The following is an 18,325-nucleotide window of genomic DNA, read 5'->3' as shown; positions in this document are numbered from 1 at the left end:
CCCGATACGCAAGGGCAAGGAGCACGTGGTGTGCTTCCAATGCAAGCAAAGGGGACATTATAGGAGTCAATGTCCAAGGGGGAGGCAACCTCACAAGGACAAGAGACCAAGCACATCTATAGGGGGAGCTAAGGCAAACCTTAAGGTACCCTTTAAGGCACATTCTTGCAATTCTAATAAAACACATGCTAGTAGCTTTGTTGCAATTATCAATAATGATAAGCATGATAACCATAGAAACCGATACATGTGCTTAGGTGCCAAACATGTTAGCCTAGATAAGGACAATACTAGAAATGCCAACCCTAGAATTAACTCATCTAAGGTTAAGGAAAACCTAGATAGGAATCCCAAAACAACTAGACATATGCCTATTAATACCTCTAAGAAAAATGGAAAATTAAAGCTTGAGGTATTAAAGAAGGAAAATCAAGTCTTAAGGTCAAGATTTGACACTTTAGAAAAGGCTCTTAAGAATTTGGAGAAGTCAACTCTAGGGTCTAAGGGTAAAAAATCAAAGCCCAAGGACATGAGAGATTTGGGTCACAAACCTAAGTCTCAAGTGGTCAAGCCCGCTTATCATAATGTTCCATTCGATTATGGAACAAGACCTAGGGCTAAGAAGACCATCACCAAGGTCACAAGGAGAGTTACCCCTAGAGTTGATCTTGATGAGTCTCAAATGACCAAGGCTTTAAAGCCTAGGAGGGTCATTAGGAGGGTTGCTAGGGAAGTCATCCCTAGTGAATATTTAGTGAACCCAATGAGCTCAAATAGGTATTGGGTTCCTAGGAGCGTGATTCCTTCACGCTAGATGGTTTAGGGTGTGCCAACCTTAATTGGATAGGTAGTTAACCTACTCATGGCAAAAGGTGGCATTTTAGGAATTTTCAAGGTGTAATCAAGCCTTGAAAATGAAATTAAAAATTATTCCTAAGGTGATTAGGATGTGCCAACCACATTTGAGGAGTTTTTCTAGGGTCAATCTAATTGGCACATAGTGATCTAAAAATCTTTAGTATATGATTTTAGGTCTATTACACTTAGGAATATAGAATTTATGGTAAAATGATCAAAATTATCAAAAATAGCAACTAAGGTTAGAATTAGGTATTTTCTATACCTTTATATGTTATTTGCCATACATTGTTTGTCATATGCCATGTCATGACATCATATTTATTTAATTATCATTTGAAATGTCATGATAATGCTTAGGTTAGTTACATGTCATGCCTTATTTAAGTTTCATACTTTATGCCATGACATCATGACATTGATACATATTTCCACTTATGATATTATTTTATGCCATGTCATCATCTCTTGCATTTATGATCAATTAATTTGATTTAAGGATAGAAACACAATTTGATATGGAGATCAAATTGTTGTTTAGAAAATGCATGAGAACTTAGCTTAAGATGACCTAAACCCATATCTCACATCAAAATTGACTTGGATGTGTTTGATACACCTTAGATGTGTGTGAGATATTAGGATTATGAGTTAGGATCAAGGTGCATAGTTCTTGTACCTAGATGAGCCTAATTCGAATTTGAGGATCATAGGGAAAACTTGTGTACAAGTCATGTACATTTAGCCCTAAGATTGTGGTCCTAAATTGAATGGTTTAAGATCATTTCAAAATTGATTTGAAAAACCTTGATGAAGCTTTTCTAGTGATAGCATTCATCATTGAGCAAGTTGATACAAAGATGGATTAACCTTGAGCTATTTCAAAGTCTTTCGAACTTTGTATCAAGATTAAAAAATGGGAGTTATTTTCATAGAAAACTATTTTTCCATGATAATATATGTTATGAGGAATGTATCCTCAAAATTTTACAATTTTTGAAATTTTTTGTAATTTTTTTAAGGATTTCTGAATTTCGGGAGAAAAAATCAGAAATCTTATCAGAGAGCCGTGGGCCGATCAGAGGAGATCCTGATCGGTCCAAGGAAGTCTGGATCGGTCACTGGACCGATCCAGGGCAGTGTGGATCGGTCTGGTGACCAATCCAGTGGAGTCCTGATCGGTCTGGTGACCGATCAGAGCGTACCAAAATGCTGATTTTCGACTGTTGTCTGAAATTTCAGCTATGGAAGTTGGTGCTTTAGATTTCTAAAGGGTTGAAACTTTCCAAGACATTGTTGGTGCAATGGTCAAGAAGGAGTTGACCTAATGGTCAAGGAGGAGTTGATCTTTAGGGGGAGTTTTACCTAATGGTCAAGGAGGAGTTGACTTTTAGGGGGAGTTTTACCTAATGGTCAAGGGGGAGTTGACTTTTAGAGGGAGTTTTTACTCGTCAAGATTTCTGAGGATGAGTGATATGGGATTATCACTAAGTTGATTGTTGACTTTAGTATCAAAGGGGGAAATTAAGGGTTTCAATGAAAGGTATGGGACTTTCATTAGGAAGAACATTGGAGTTTGGGGAGAATGCTCAAGAATGTTCAAGGAAGAACATTGGAGAACTATTGGAAAACCTAAGTTAGGTTATCAGGTTAACCTAACTTGATTATGGTTTTTGTCAAACATCAAAAAGGGGGAGATTGTTGGTACAACCTTAGGTCAAGGTTGACCTGGGTGACCCGACTCGAGTTGACCTGACTCGAGGTATATTCTGATGTTTGACAAGAATAGAGAAGTTGTATTTTGATGTTTGACAAGAATAGGAACTTGGGGGATTGTGGGTGCAACCTTTGGTCAAGGTTGACCTGGTTGACCCGGCTTGAGTTGACCTGATTCGGGAAAAGTCCAAGTATGGAGACTTGGCACGGAAAGGTCCAAGCAGGGAGCTTGGCACGGAAAAGTCCAAGCAGGAAGCTTGGCACGGGAAAAGTCCAAGCAGGGAGTTGGGCACGGGGAAAAGTCCAAGTATGGAAGCTTGGCATGGGAGGTCGGAGAGGGCTCGGTAGCTCGTTCTCTGGACTGGATGGAGTCGGAGAGGGCTCGGTAGCTCGTTCTCTGGACTAGGTCAGAGAGGGCTCGGTAGCTCGTTCTCTAAACTGGATGAAGTCGGAGAGGGCTCGGTAGCTCGTTCTCCGGACTAGGTCAGAGAGGGCTCGGTAGCTCGTTCTCTGGACCGGACGTGGAAGTCGGAGAGGGCTCGGTAGCTCGTTCTCCGGACTAGGTCAGAGAGGGCTCGGTAGCTCGTTCTCTGGACCGGACGTGGAAGTCGGAGAGGGCTCGGTAGCTCGTTCTCCGGATTAGGTCAGAGAGGGCTCGGTAGATCGTTCTCTAGATCAGGAAGGCTTTAGGTTTAAGGCTGGGAAATTGGATCGGTCTGCTGACCGATCCAGTGATACACTGGGTCATCTGATCGATCTGGCGATCAGTAACCAAACAGATTGGGAGAAGTAATGGCCTGATCGGTCCACAGACCGATCAGGGCTCTGGCAACCAACTCTCTGTGAGAGTTGGGATCGGTCTGGGGACCGATCAGCCTAGGGCCTGATCGGTCCACAGACCGATCAGGGATCGCAACCAACTCTCTGTGAGAGTTGGGATCGGTCTGGGGACCGATCAGCCTAGGGCCTGATCAGTCCCCCGACCGATCAGATCCATCCTGGACCGATTAGGGTAGAGCCTGATCGGTCCAGGTCTAGCCGTTGAGACACAACGGCTAGATTTCTTCTTTCTTCTTCTTCGCAGGTTCATATAAATCAAGGGCCTCTACAGTAGGTGGTGGATCTTCTGGCTCTTGCTCCTTCTTGTTCCTTGCGATTAGAGCTTTGCTGAGCTCTCCATTACTGAAGCTTCGTGTGAGCTTCCCTTGGCTGGACTCCAACTGATCAGTTGCTGCTATTGTTGGCGTGAAGTGGTTGCTTCATCACCAGTCGACGAGAAGGCAAGCAAACTAGTGTTTTTACATTCATATTGTTCTTGGCTTCTTGCTGTATTTCTTGTACACTGATCTTGCTGTTGCAAGAGAGATTGTGGCGAGGTTTCTCCACCCAGAAGGAGTTTTTATTAGCCGGTTCTCCGGGGTCTCATCCACCGACGGATTGATAGGATTCGTCCACCTTACGGACACACCGAGGAGTAGGAGTATCATCTCCGAACCTCGTTATATCGTCGCGTTTGAGGTTTGATCTTCTCCATTTTCGTTTCTATCTTTTATTTCCGCTGCGCTAACTCAAATTGTAGGAAGAAACGTGAATTTGGGATCGGCTATTCACACCTCCTCTCTAGCCGCGTCCGAAGGTCCTAACAACTCACTGAGGTATGGTGTGGGAAAAACATTATCCGTTCGAATACTAGCATCTGAATTATTAAAATAATAATAATAAATTTTAAATTTTATTAGTAGTTTTTTCTAATTAATTTTTATATATAAAAAATGTACGATTAGGGCTAACTTTAAGGATAGACTACTAAAACTTAGGGATAAATCTTAATAATGCTAAATGGCTAGAATCTAGTCATCCAAAATATATACATACATGTATATGCATGGATATTTTAGTAATATCATATGTATATATTAATTACATGCATATACATGTATGTATTATAATTGGGAGATAAAAAATTTTAGCTGGAAGATTTACTAAAATCTTAATAGTCAGAATCTAACCTGTAAGAATTTGAATATAAAATATTTTATTATTGCATGCAATCTTAATTAATACATATTCAACTAAAAAATAAATATAAAATATTTCATTCTGGCTGATTATCTCATTGGATTTTACAAAGATATTTTTGGATTTGCTCGTTGCATGGTCTTATTGGATTTCTCATAAATTTTGTTATATTCCAATGGATTTATTAAAATCCTAACTTTCTTTTTATCTCTTTTGTCTATAGAAATCCTACCGTTCCATTGGATTTCTCTTGATACTTCTCTTTCTTCTCTTTTGACCATTTTCCAACTTAACGACAATTTAATAAAGAAGTGACAAGGGGGTGAAACTGTGATGTAACTATTTATTTTTGATAAAAAATATCTTCTTTTGAATTTTGTTTAGACAAAAGTTATTGTTTTGTTTCATTATCTTAAAGATGTGTTTGGTTGGGGGTTATCCTGACCTTAGTTATCTTGGATAACTTTAGTTATCCATCCAAGGTTATCAACTAAAATCCTGTTTAGTTTAGATAATAGATGATTCCCGAGTAATATTCCATGGCCGACACATCAGTAAAAGGGGCATGCAACCCGAAATCGGAAAACCTCTAAAAACTGAGGTTTTTCTTGATTTCAGGGTTAACGATTTTTTTTTACCAAAAATATCTTCCGATAAGAGAAAAATGTGAAAAAAAGAAAAAAAAATGAAAAATATAAAAAATAAAATAAAAAACTTTAAAAAAGAAAAAAAGACGTAAAAAAAATAAAAAAATAAAAAAACTTTTAAAAAATAAATAAAAATAAAAAAAGTTAAAAAAAATGTAAAACAATAATAAAAAATAAAAAAATAGAAAAAACTTTAAAAAATAAATAAAAACTTAAAAAATAAAAAAAACAAAAAATGTAAAAACATAAAAAATATATAAAAGAAATTATAAATTTAAAAACGTAAAAAAATTAAAAAGGGTACAAATAAAAAAAATTAAAAATGTAAAAAAATATAAAATAAAAATCATAAAAAAGTAAATAATGTAAAAAAAGAAAAAAAAAAAAGAAAAACGCCAAAAAGGGAAAGTAAATTTTTTTTTTTGAAAAGCGTAGAGTTTAAATAATAATAATAATAATATTATATCGGGTTGATTTTGTAAATGAGGTTAATAAATATTAAACTAAGTTATTCATTCAAATATTCAAATAAACAAGTTTTTATTACATATAACATTTAGGGGGTGTTTGGTTAAATAATGGGAATGATTATAAGTATGTGTTTGATAGTAGGGTGGAATGAGAATAGGAATGTAAATTAAATCCATCAAGTTATATGGGTTTGTTTGATTCCTATAAATCTAGTAATCATTCTCAAAATATCATTCCCAAACCCACAATCCAAATACTATTTTTTACTATCATTCCATTCCCTCATTCCCACACCAATCAACCAAATACCCTTTAGTTATGTTTTATTCTCCATAATCTTGGTTATGTGATTACCAAGTAATCACATAACTAAAATTATACATGATAACTTGAACCAAATGCACCCTAAAATTTAAACACAACATCTCATTATTTTCTCAGTGTATGATTAAATTAAAATATTAAAATATTTAAACACAACATCTAAAAATATTTATTATAGTTGTAGTTAAATTTTGAAATATCATTATATTAAAATTACAAGATATAAATTAAATTTTTATTCCTTTAATTTTATTTTTTTTATTTTGATAAATTAGTAGAGACTTATTATTATTATTATTATTATTATTTTATAAATACTATTACTAAAAAAAATCCATTATTGTTCATCTCAAGTCCGAATAAAAAAGGGTGAGAAATTTTTTTAAAAACGATATCAAAGTTCTAATCTTTTTTCGCCTAGAGCCTCAACTAACTTGTGTCGGCCCTGTTGTCATGGTTCTCTCCCACATCTTATGATTAATAATATTATGAACAGAAAATTTTTTATAAATACATTAGGTTGATAACGTTAGAAAATATATTTTTCTCGATCTTTTGGTTAAGATCAAATATAGTATCATTTTTATCAATTTAATATCTGATATAAAAAATAAAATTAATTCTTATTTAGGAATAGTCCGTTACAATACCTTACTAGCTGGGGTGTTCAAGTATCATTCTTGCGTTATCTTACTATTAGAATTCTCAAACATCACCCTTACATTACACTGTAAACCTTGGGGCATATTTTTTTTTTTTTCCAATTCTTTACTTTGCTTAAAATCAATCCATGTGAATAGGCTGAAATAATACGACGATCTAACTCAAATGCACGGGTCTAGCAAAACCCCAATAGAGCCATCCTTACCGTCCGATTTCAACAACCAAAGAGATTCCTTCTATCAACGGTTTAGATAGTTCCAAAACAACTAGTAGTATCATATGGAACCGACGCTATATAATAACCTGACCTCCGAGTCTCCGATCTTCAAATCGTTCCTTTCTTGCTTCTCCTCTCGTCGCCGATCATTTCTCCTGTTAAACCCTCGCTCTGCAGATCTCGTCTCTTCCATGAACTGATCGATCGCAATGGCAGAGATGTCGAGTCTCCTCTAGATCTTTGCGGAGGGGGACGGCGGCGCCTCTCCGAGGGATCTCTCCCAGAGGTTCCGCTCCGGCTCCGTCAGGCCCGGTCTCGAGCGCCTCCTCGCCGTCCTAGATGCTGGAATCTAAGACCCCGACGACGGTATATTTGGGTTCTAGGGCTGGACGCGCGAGCAGATCGAGGCCGTGCTCCCGGCCGCGCGCATCGTCGTCGCCGCGCTCCGGTGCTGGCATCCTTTTCTTTTTTCTTGTTCAGATGGTCTTGTTGTGTCTTTGTTTTCTTTCGTGCGGTGGAAATCACAGTGGATTCGGGGATTTTGAGCAGTTGAGCAGGTGGGATTGGTCGCGTCGGCCATCGTGGCGAGGTCGATGGAGCTTGGTATCAGTTTCTCGGTGCGATCGATGTTTGATGGCGACGATTTGATCTCGGAGGTGCGTGTTGTGTCGAATGTTCTTTCATTTTTTTTTTTGTTAGCATCCTTGGGGTAATTGGTGTCTTAAATAGAGAGCTTCCGTTGTTGGATTTAACCTCTATGGCATCTTTGGTTTGGTTGCTGCCGCTCTTATTTTTCTCATAACTGCGCATCTGTTTTTGATGTAAATGCTATAGAGTTCTGATATTTTACCTTATCTAATCAACTTGCTTGGAACCTAAAAATTGTATTCTACTATAATCTTTATTCCTAATATTATATCCCATTCCGCTTATGGCAATCTGAAAAAGAGCTAAAACATTATATCAGCAGATGGATGCAGTGCCGAAAGTTGCACTACATCGAAGATCTAACTTGGCACTGTTTGGTTAAAGTCATGGTACGTTCACAGTGCGTACATTGTATGCACTTAGAGTTGACAAAAACATTGATTTGAAAGAAATATTACCTTCATCAGCACTTTTTTTTACAGGTTGTTGATTACTTTTTGGTGGAATTCATTCATTAGTTTTGCCATTACTCTACAAGGAATAATTATGTTTAAGCCGCAACTCAATTGACATAAACGCCTAAAGGCATGCGAATGCATACTGGAGCTTATTAATTTCATAGAATTTTTAACTGCATTTAGCTGTTCTAAATTTCTTGTTGTGACTTTATCCAGTTATTTCAACTAATTTAAACAGGTCCACAAGTAATTGATGGATTGATTCAAGTTCTCTGGGCAATTCTGTACTGGGAACGACCAGAAACACAGACAATTAACAGCATTATAATGCTTACAGTGGAACTTATTTATGGCTATGCTGAATGCTACCTGGCTTTGCATGGAAATCAAACTGGGTCTGTTGCACCTGCTGTTGCATTACTTAAGAAATTTCGTTGACCTTATGAAGCTGTCCAGACATCCAGTAGGTTTGGATTCAGATACATCTTGTTTTATTTAGAAATTTGAACTAATTATGTGTAGCTGACTAGTTTTATTTTTTTTTATTCAAGTTGGCTATATCATCTTGGTTGCTTCAAGTCCCCTTTCCAAAGCAGACAATTATATCTTCTGATGGTCCTGCAGAAAGTCATGCAACAACACAGGCTCCTTCTGATGTAAATAAAGTAAGTGGAAATTCACAAATTATGATTGATGGAGGTTCTACTATATCATCTTTTCAATATTGTTGTAGGGCTGTTCAACAGTTGGCATTGTAATATTTGTCCACATTTTGATTTGTGTGAAGCATGTTATGAAGTTCTTGATGCTGGTCAGCTCCCTTCACTGCATTCAATAGATCACCCAGTGTCAGCTATTCCAATTGATAATGATTCAATTTCTGGTGATGGTAATGAGATACGTTTTTGTATGGATGAGTTGAGTGATGCAAGTTAACACCAATTCCTACTGAGATAAGCGTGCAAAAACCATCATCTTCATGTCTTCCACACAAATGAAAGTGAAGATTTTACTGGTAGCTTATCTTATTAAACAGTTGTTTCAATTTTTGCTTCCCAACTTGCTTTGAATTATATGCTGCTTTGTTATTTGATAGATCTTAATGGCTGGATGGAAACAACATCTGGTTTTCGAGCTATTCCTGTTATGCAGCTTTTCTATAGATTATCATCGGCAATTGGTGGGCATTTTATGGGTAGCTCCAAATCTGAAAGTTTGGACTTGAAAAAATTTGTCAGATGGTTACTCGAGGAGATCAATCTCAATAAACCTTTCCAGCTAAAGCACGATTAGGATTTGGTGAGGTTGTCATTCTTGTCTTCATCTTCTTCACTTTAATGCTTCGGGGTCCACCCATCACCGTATAAATCATTTTAACCGCCATGGGTAAATCACTTGTAAGACTCTGCATTGGATTTCAAACTCTTCCTTGGCAGTGCAAGTCATACTATCGTAGAGGAAATATGTTGAACTTTCGTGAAACTGTGTTGGTATAGAATGTTCCTACAGGTTATGGTTGGATCTAAATCGATATATCTGATTTTGAGCCTAAACGGCTATACTGAATCTGATTCCTCCAGGTCAGCACAATGGATGATTATTCTCATTTTTCAGATGAGTTAGTGGTCCACAACATCCATAATTCTTCCAGATGGAATGAAGCGTGATGAGTCTTGCACAAATTGACCCATAGGAGGGCCCAAAGGAGATCCGACCACGATCTGCTGGTGGTTGGCTCTGGACCACCATGACCAGCATTTGCCTACAAAAACACCCCTTAACCTGTTTACTGATACCTTTTTCTGTCCTTCCTTTGGTTAAGGAACAAGAAATAGGTTTGTTGTTAATTGACTTGGGCCATCACTTGTTTGTGTTTGTTCAGTTATTCCTGCTCTTACAATTGGATTTTGAATTTTAATTATATAGATTTTACAATTTGATATCAAGTTTGCGTTTAGTTATTGTGCCAAATGATAAAATAATAATATTCGACTCACTTTTGTAGCCCTTGAGAGATGATAGAGCAATACCAAGTCCATGGAACCCAAAAGAAGATAAAGAAGGTGAGATTGTTCTTTTTTTTTCCCTAACAAATAGCTCAAGCACATTTTTTTCTACTTTTATTCAGTGATCAGATCACTGCTTGAACCATTTGACATCGCTAAAAGGCATATATAGAATTTAGAAATACTAGTAGGCTTAAAGCCCCTAATGAGGTTGGATTAGATGAAGGGCTTGTCATACTTTAAAGCTCATAAGCTTTGCCTTTGCTCATGGTTTAACTTTATAGAACTAGTTCGATTTTCAAGAGGGAAGAAAAGAAAAATAGAATAAAATCAGTTAGCGCAACATTGTCATCTACACATTCGATATTTGGTTTTTCTTATTAGTTAAACATCTGCTCCTAAGAGTCAATACAAAGAGAGTGCAAACTTCATGTTGAAGGACATGGATTTTTCTCCATGGGGTACCCTTCACACGCACAATGCCATAAACATGAAGCAAGGAGGACAACACTCTTTAGATGCGTACATAGTCGAGATTCAACTGTGACGGTGATTCGAGGTGATGAACTTGTACACATTCCTCCTATTACCTCTTTCTTATCCAGATCACTGAATCCTATATACGCCATACAACAGCTTGGAAGCGATGAAATATATGCACAAGGAATTTATTGAACTTGAACTTCTATGTAACCACTTGGCTTTTTATATGGCGAAGCCATCAGCTTTACTATCCATGTGCGGGTTGGAAGGATTAGCGCTGTATACCATTTGCATGATGAGCTCTTCATTCCAAGGGATGTGCATCTGCTGAACCTGAAAAGAAAGAGAATATCCGAATTGCATGAATCTGAAAGGGTAACTCTGATAAAAAAAAAACCGCAGAGAAAATGCATTCACAATTTCGATATGTGATTTGGGATTACAGAACAAGTTTGACATCCTTAACATGTTTACCACAGAAAAAAAATGCACCAAAAACTAACTTGCAGTCAGAGGTGAGAGGATGTCGAGCACATATTGATAGATAATTCACCTTCTTGATGACTAAAGTAGTCAAAATCAAGTTCAACATGGTTTTTCAATGCATTAGATGAAGAATCACTCAGATAAGGGAGGTATTCTTAAATTTGATAAGATTTCTTATAGTTCATCTTAGCATCTCCAGTAGGGTATTAGTATAGACTAGATGAGTTGGTGTACCTGCATCGAAGACTCTTTATAACCACTTGTTGATTGAGTAGTTATGGTTCTCCTAAATGTGTCTGACTGGCTAGCCATTGCAGATATTCCAGTGTGTACCAGAGTATGCTGAGATGGATATGCTTGCAGATACATCAACTCTGGTGAGAATCTTGTCGCCGATGAGGAACCACCATGTGAATGTAGAAGCTGTTTCCTTTATAAAAGTTTTAGAGCTTCTATAAGTTAGCAAAATGCTTCATGAATCACTTTTGCTGAAATGCTATTCATGGAGTAAAAGAAATTGTTCACATTCACATTTTTAGCAAGAAGCCCTTCTCCGCCGAAGTCTAGTTGCGGATTCACAGCTGCAAGCTTCATGGAGAGAAACTTGACAAAAGAAACAAGAACAAAGTTCAGTGTATCACCCAAAAGAACAAAGTTCATGTGATTGAAAATACGATAGGGTGTGCTTACCTCTACTTGCCTTTGGAGTGATTGAACATAGTTTATGATTTCATCCAGCATAACCGCCTTTCCTGTGACCTACAGATCGTTACAGTTTCATGACAGATTTTGAAACAAAGAATCCAGTTTTCATGATTGTCAATTCAAGATTCTTCAACCTACCTTATTGCAACCTGGTACGAGTTCTTGAAGGCACTTCATCCTTTCGCTTATTTTTTCCCTTCTTACCTGCATCAATGCAACTCAAATGTAACTCTTTTCGCAGGTGAAGGAAAAGAGTGTCATGGTAAAGCTTCCAAAAGATTCATCAGAATAACTAGAGCCTTACTCTTTCTGCAAGGCTGTGACTGTTAGTGGCTTGTCCACGCCGTGCTCGAATATGAACATAGTCCTCCTTTGCTACTTCTGAGTTGTCTTTCCCATTCTTTCCACTTTGTTTGGAACTGATCTCTACTTTTTGCTCATTCTGTATGTTCTCCGTTGTTGTCTGTGACAAAAATTGTAGGCTTCCTTGCACCTGATCCTTGTCGATATCCTTAAAAAGCAATCAGAAACTTTGAGAGTCAGGGGCCACCACTGATCAATTGCTAACAGCAGAAAACAACAGAAGCAAAGGATTAGCATAGCAATGATAGTGTGACTAATATACCAGAGCGGTTTTTCTCCTTTTATTTTCTCCAAGATCACTAGAAGATGAATCTAAAGCAACATCGGTTGAACCAGTATTTCCTTCTGGGCCATCTTCAGGAAAATTCACATGTGATTCTCCATTTGAAACACTGATCTGAGAGTTTCCGTCTCCTTGTTTCTTCATTGAGCTTCCATTAAAAGATTCATGATCAACAGGCAGCAAGACAGCTTTGTTTTCACTCAAATCATCTTTCTGAATCTGAGCCCCGAAGCCCTCGTTGTTCGATGAAGCCATTGCTGGAGACGAGCCAAAGAAGTTGATGCCCGTAAAATTACCAGTGCCAAAGCATGAGAACCTGGCTGCCCTCTCAATGAAAGTCGAATCAACAGGGAAGTGAGGTAATTTTGGTGCAGTCGACAATAGCATCTCTCTCGGTGACACTGCTACTGGTTTTCCGACCGGTATGCTGTTGACGGTAGCTGAGCTTTCTCCGAGGCCCAAGTTCAGTGTACTAGTAGTAGTAGAGTGGTTCCAATGACCAGGACTGAAGCCCTCCCCAATTGAAGCAGAAAGATAAGGCGATTGACTCATCTGACTCATTGCAGCGGTGTTGAATTGCCATTCACAGCCATTTCCATGGCTATTCAACACAAACTTGTTCTCCTTCATTTCGGTGTCTTTCGAACCTCTCTCTACAGCCTATCTTTCAACATCCTATTGCAAACGATTTAGCCTTACCTTTTTGCAGGAGAAAGATCAAGACTCAACCTTCAAGAACAATTAACACAAAGGAGAAAAAGAGAAAAAAAAAATAGCCATAAAATGGTGAAGGTGCTCCCTTTCGGTCCAGAAAAGCAACTACGTTGAAATGAACAATTAAGCACAAGGCCAGAGAAACCCTAAGAACGAAGATTCTTCAGAAATCAATAGCTTTTTCTAGGAGTTGTCATCAAAAGATAGTACTGCCAAATCAAAGATAAGCATGGCAGTAAATGAGCAATCTTCCTAGGTTTCGGGAAATAGCAGAGAAAGAAAAGGCTCGAGAAACGGACAGAGACGACAAGGTAGAAGAAGAAATCGAGAAGACAGAGATTGCACCTTTTTCCCCACACGAATTCACCGAACCAGGAAAACGGAAAGCGAAGACGCCCGCTCGCGATATTCCCGCGCCTCCAATCGCTCCGCCTCCGGCGAATAAGCGGCCTTTGCCCTCCAAAACAGCTTGGGGACGAAGGTGAGCTCGCTCCAACCCTCCTGTCTTCTTCTGTGCTCGAACCCTAATATCGCAGCGAGGGAGATTCAGGAGCAACAATGGAGGTGGCGGAGATGGGGAGAGGCGATCGCTGCATTTGCACCTCGAAGCCACTCCGGCAGCAGGGACCGAGAGAAGGGAGGCTGAATCATCGGCTGAGCACCGCCGAGGGCGAGGGCGAGGGCGAGGGCGAGGCGATATCGGAGGGAGTGAAGAAAGGGGGGAGAGCAGCACAGTGCGCCATGGCCACCGTCTTCTTAATTTCCAAGCAAAAGAAGGTGCCCTTTTTTAATCGCCTGCTCTGGTTCTTTTAGTAGTTTTTTAGGATAATTTTCAAAATGCACCTTCACATTTCACAGGTTCTTAAAATACCTCTTGAGTCTTATTATTATCAAATTGTTCTATAAATCTGGTCTTAATCTAAGGACATAGAATAGTCAATGGAGGTTGGGTAGGAAAAATTATAGTAGAAATTGTAGGTCATAACAATGATAATAATGTATTCACATATAATATTTACTTATATTTTAATCTTGCCCGACGATCGAATACAATCCTTTTTTTAAACTGGACATGGAGTTGAATGGAATTAGAATAAGGGTTAAAATTAATAGGACCTCCCAAAGAGAAATATTAACTGAACGTTTTTTTTTTTAATTCTTCCTCGTGATTTTATCCTGAAATTATCTTTTAACTCATTGTTATTGTAGAAGCTATCGAGTGACTTTTATAACGTGTAACATTTATCGGGTAACTTTGACAACGTACAAAAGTTATTTAGTAATCGGTGCAAATGAATTTATAATTTAGAATTTAAGATTTATACCGTATACAAATTATATGATCGAAAAGATGTTAGGAGGTTAAATAGTATTCGTTGCTTTTTCCAGGATAACAAGTTAGAACAATACAGCAAAAAAGAAAAAAACGAGAACACACAATCACTAATAGGGTTGGAAAAAATCTCGAAAATCCCGACCCTTCTCGAATCCCATCCCATCTCCGACCCGAAAATTTCCCAACCCGACATTTTTCCGACCCGAAGGTTCGGGATTTTTCTCGTCCCGATCACTATCGGGAAAGGGATCAGGAAATTTTTTTTCTCCCAGCAGGAATCCCGTCCCGACCCGATTATATTATAATATTATTTTTTATATTAAAAATATTATTTTTTATATTTTAAGCATCTAACCATTATGTTTATTTTTTTTTTTTGTATCTCCATTTTTCTCATACTTTATCATAATTTTGTTTCTAAATAATTTATTAGCAATGTGTGTAGAAGATTGTCAGTTAGTTTATTTTAGCATATGAAAACTGATAAAATGATATAAAGAATAATTTTTGTGATCTTTTTTCTGTAGATTGAATCCAAGCATTTCTAAGGACTAAGGTCACCATATCATCAATTTATTATTGATACAATGATTGACATGATAACTTTTATTTTTAGATTTTCTTGTATTAGGTATAAAGTATAAACTAAGTAGTAGTTTTAGTTTTTTTATTAGTTTTAATATATTTATGATGTCCTAGGAAGATATTTTAGTTTTTAATGGTTATGTACCACAAAATCATTTTAATTTATTTGTATTGTACTAAAAAATTGTTTGAGTCTTCATAGATTTTTTTTTAAAAAATATTTTTCGGGATATTCTTACGGGTCCCTACCCGATCCCGAATATTCGGGATCCCGAACATTAGGGTCCCGACACTTTTCGGGTACGGGATCGGGAGGGAAAAAAAATCCCAATTCTTATCGGGACGGGTATTGGGTAAGGGAGTTATGGGACAGTTCCCGACCCGATCCCACCCCTAATCACTAACATAATCCTTTTTACTTGATTCGGAACCTTCAATGACTTCAACTCTAAGACCCGTACTCATGGAGTGCTTTCATTGGACAATCATTATCAGTTTAACAATCTTTATAAAATTTAAGTACAAGATTTGTTAAATAAAAATACCGACAACAGAAAAAGTAATTGCTTGAGCGTTGATTGTCGGAGTAGTCTTTCGATGTCGTCGGAGTTTTCTCGAAGCAGCGTACGAGTATGAAAATCGGAGCTAGTGATGTCTTGAAGCTTTTGTTTAAAGTCCATTTTATAGGCCATTTCGAGCGCTCGAACTATCCTCGGGCGCCTCCAACGAGGTTTGGGACTTGCCTGACTTATCTCCTTCGAGCGCCCGGACCACCCCCGGGCCCCTGGAGTGCTAACGCGGTTGCACCTGATTGAAACTCTATCTCTAAAAAGTTATCAATCTTCGGGTACCTGGACTTGTCTGGGCGCTTGGACCTATCCGAGCGCCTGGACTGTGATGTATGTTGGCAATCAACGTGCGTCATCTCAGCACGACTAGTTGCCCGTTCGACCCCTTTCCGGAGGCTTGGAGTAACTCTGGGGGCTTGGACTATGTCCGGGCACCTGGAGCTTCTTTTTCAGCCACTTTGCAACTTTGATTCCCTGTAAAACACGTTAGCCCAAGTAATAGAAATTACCCTATAAAACAGAGTTAGCACATTAAAAATATGATCAATTTATAATTTAGATTCTGTCTTCCCAAGACTAGGATCTAGTCATGGTCTCAGTTTAGACTTCCCAAATGACTCTAAGTTGGACCGTGCCTATAGTCCCTCCGGAACTTCTCCTCACTGGATTTCTCTCCTCTATTGACTTACCTCACTTACCATTTCCAGTCAATTGATTTACCTTTTGACCCACCAAGTATTTCCGTCATGTGTCAGGTCCGTAGACCCAACTGGACTTCGGCCAACTATTAGGTTCAGCAAATCTAGTTGAACTTCCCGCTAGATATCGGGTCACTCCTTGACCTATCTGGATACTAGTTATCAAGTCCTCAGATCTAACTGAGTTTTAACTTGGTGTCAAGTTCTCTAAATTCGTTAATTCCTATACACTCGGTAAAGAGGTTAAACAAACATAACACATAACTTTAATTCATTTATCATTTATCATTTATCAAAATTTGAGTTTAACCATTAGTCCTTACTGTACCAACACAAGCTATCAGTAGGTGCTACAATATGTAGAAGCTACTAGGTAGCTGCTACAATGTATTTACGGTGAGTTTAGACTTTAAGATTTATACTGTATAGAAGCTATCCAGTAGCTATTAATATATAAAAACTATTCAGTAGTTGATATAACATATTTAGTATGAGTTTAGACTTGAGAATTTAGAATATTGAATATCTGAACACTAATATATTTATCAAAATATTATTTACTAATTTAGTTAAAATTATTTAAATTTTATATAAATAATTTTAAAATAGTTGTAAAAATTATTTTGATATAATAGTATTCAAATATCCTAAATTCTCACTAAACATATAGCAATAACTAAATATCTTTTTTATGTTGTAACAATTAATGAATAATTTCTATACGATATAAATTCTAAATTCATCGTCAATACTTATAATAACTAATGAATAATTTCTTTACAATAATGTTGGATAAGGGATAATTTTGAGATAAAATTACAGGAAGAATATCCATTTATTTATTTTTTAAAATTATCCTTCTAATTTTTGATAATTTATAAAATCTAGAATATCCTTTTAATTTCCCCCTGAGAATAATAGAAGATAACATGAACAACCCCAAATCAAGTGTGTACGAGTGGAACTCGTAGGGGCACGTCAACTGGTGAGGGAGTGAAGCTATTAGGAATAGGAAGCTGGATTCTATTAGTTTGGATAATCGAATAGTGTGGACCTCCAGCAAGAGAAATCTTTACTCTTAATATTTCAAAATCACTTTGAATTAGCTTATTCTCAGCTTTCCTTCTCATGCCAACCTCATATCCCGATGAGATCGGCTTGAAACCCTAGTCGGGAGAGGCAACTCAAATCACAATCAAAACCGATTAAATTATTAGTTCTCTGTCAATGTCAATGTGTCAATGTCAATCTGAATAGCCCTGCTAGCATTGAAATAGTAGAAAGCAACCAAAGTGTACACCAATGATAAAAATTTTCTGCAGATATATTATATAAAGGGCACTGAATTGTATTAAGAAAAAAATATCTTTATAATTTATTTATTTGTATTTTATCATGAGATGATGATATTAATACTTAAGGGAAGTAATATCTCCAATGTTAAAAAAAATTTGGAATCTAACTTTACTAAATTAATAGAGAAATTTTTATGAAAAATTTTCATAGGACCGAGCTTGTCATCCATAGAATTAGTTAAGTTAGATATATTATGCCAATTAAAAATATAAAATAAATAAATAAAAATTTGATAAACCAAAGATTAATGGACACAATGCAAAGGGCACATATCACTGTTAGATGTCCCAGGTATAGTATATACGATGGACATATAACATCTCTAATATAATGGTTCAGATTAAATTGGAAGGACAAGAAATTAGTTTTATGATAAGAGAATTGAATGCTAACCTCAATTGCCTTTCCCCAATTCTCTTTCACCTCCCAACCATTTAATTTGTCAGACTATACCCTTGAGCCATATGCATGAAATCGAACAAGTTGTAACTTGTGGATAGATGTTGACATTATGATCTCTTTATCAAATTTCAACATGAAAACACATGTTTAAAACTCTTAGTTTGCAAGTTACATTCATGTCGACACAAGTTTAAAATCCTAATCGCTGACAAAATAATGGAAGCTTGTCCTAGTGAGTGATGATCATTCACGGTGCTCCGAATAGAACCAACCATCTGCAACCCCTAACACTATATCCACTTTACTCTTACTACATAA

At 37.2% G+C, this 18,325-nt stretch overlaps 1 protein-coding gene and 1 long non-coding RNA gene across 6 annotated transcripts; one reads left to right on the top strand and one right to left on the bottom strand.

The window, feature by feature from the left end:
* The first annotated feature begins 7,027 nt into the window (after positions 1-7,027).
* LOC122032200 lies at positions 7,028-13,122 on the top strand. Its single transcript, XR_006125990.1, has 11 exons — positions 7,028-7,363; positions 7,465-7,571; positions 8,260-8,484; positions 8,573-8,686; positions 8,755-9,036; positions 9,118-10,084; positions 11,314-11,373; positions 11,536-11,676; positions 11,762-11,853; positions 11,943-12,981; positions 13,057-13,122. It is a non-coding gene; the product is annotated as an uncharacterized LOC122032200 (long non-coding RNA).
* Positions 10,381-13,860, bottom strand: LOC122032195 (transcription factor bHLH49-like). Of its 5 annotated transcripts, none has more exons than XM_042591452.1 (8): positions 13,407-13,860; positions 12,327-13,046; positions 12,006-12,212; positions 11,840-11,905; positions 11,687-11,755; positions 11,522-11,599; positions 11,231-11,419; positions 10,381-10,843 (listed from the first exon to the last, which is right to left on the bottom strand). In XM_042591452.1, the coding sequence occupies exons 2-8, from the start codon at positions 12,975-12,977 to the stop codon at positions 10,733-10,735; spliced, it is 1,371 nt and encodes a 456-aa protein (XP_042447386.1). In that variant the 5' UTR covers positions 12,978-13,046; positions 13,407-13,860; the 3' UTR covers positions 10,381-10,732. The 5 variants fall into 5 exon arrangements, 3 of the variants coding, with proteins under 3 accessions (XP_042447386.1, XP_042447387.1, XP_042447388.1); XM_042591453.1 differs by having other exon boundaries at positions 12,327-13,022; XR_006125988.1 differs by lacking the exon at positions 13,407-13,860 and having other exon boundaries at positions 11,231-11,426; positions 12,327-13,057.
* Between the last annotated feature and the right edge of the window lie 4,465 nt (positions 13,861-18,325).

This window comes from Zingiber officinale, chromosome 11A (assembly GCF_018446385.1).
Source record: "Zingiber officinale cultivar Zhangliang chromosome 11A, Zo_v1.1, whole genome shotgun sequence".
In the NCBI taxonomy this organism is placed as follows: Eukaryota; Viridiplantae; Streptophyta; class Magnoliopsida; order Zingiberales; family Zingiberaceae; genus Zingiber; species Zingiber officinale.
This window is presented reverse-complemented; position numbering and strand designations above follow the sequence as displayed.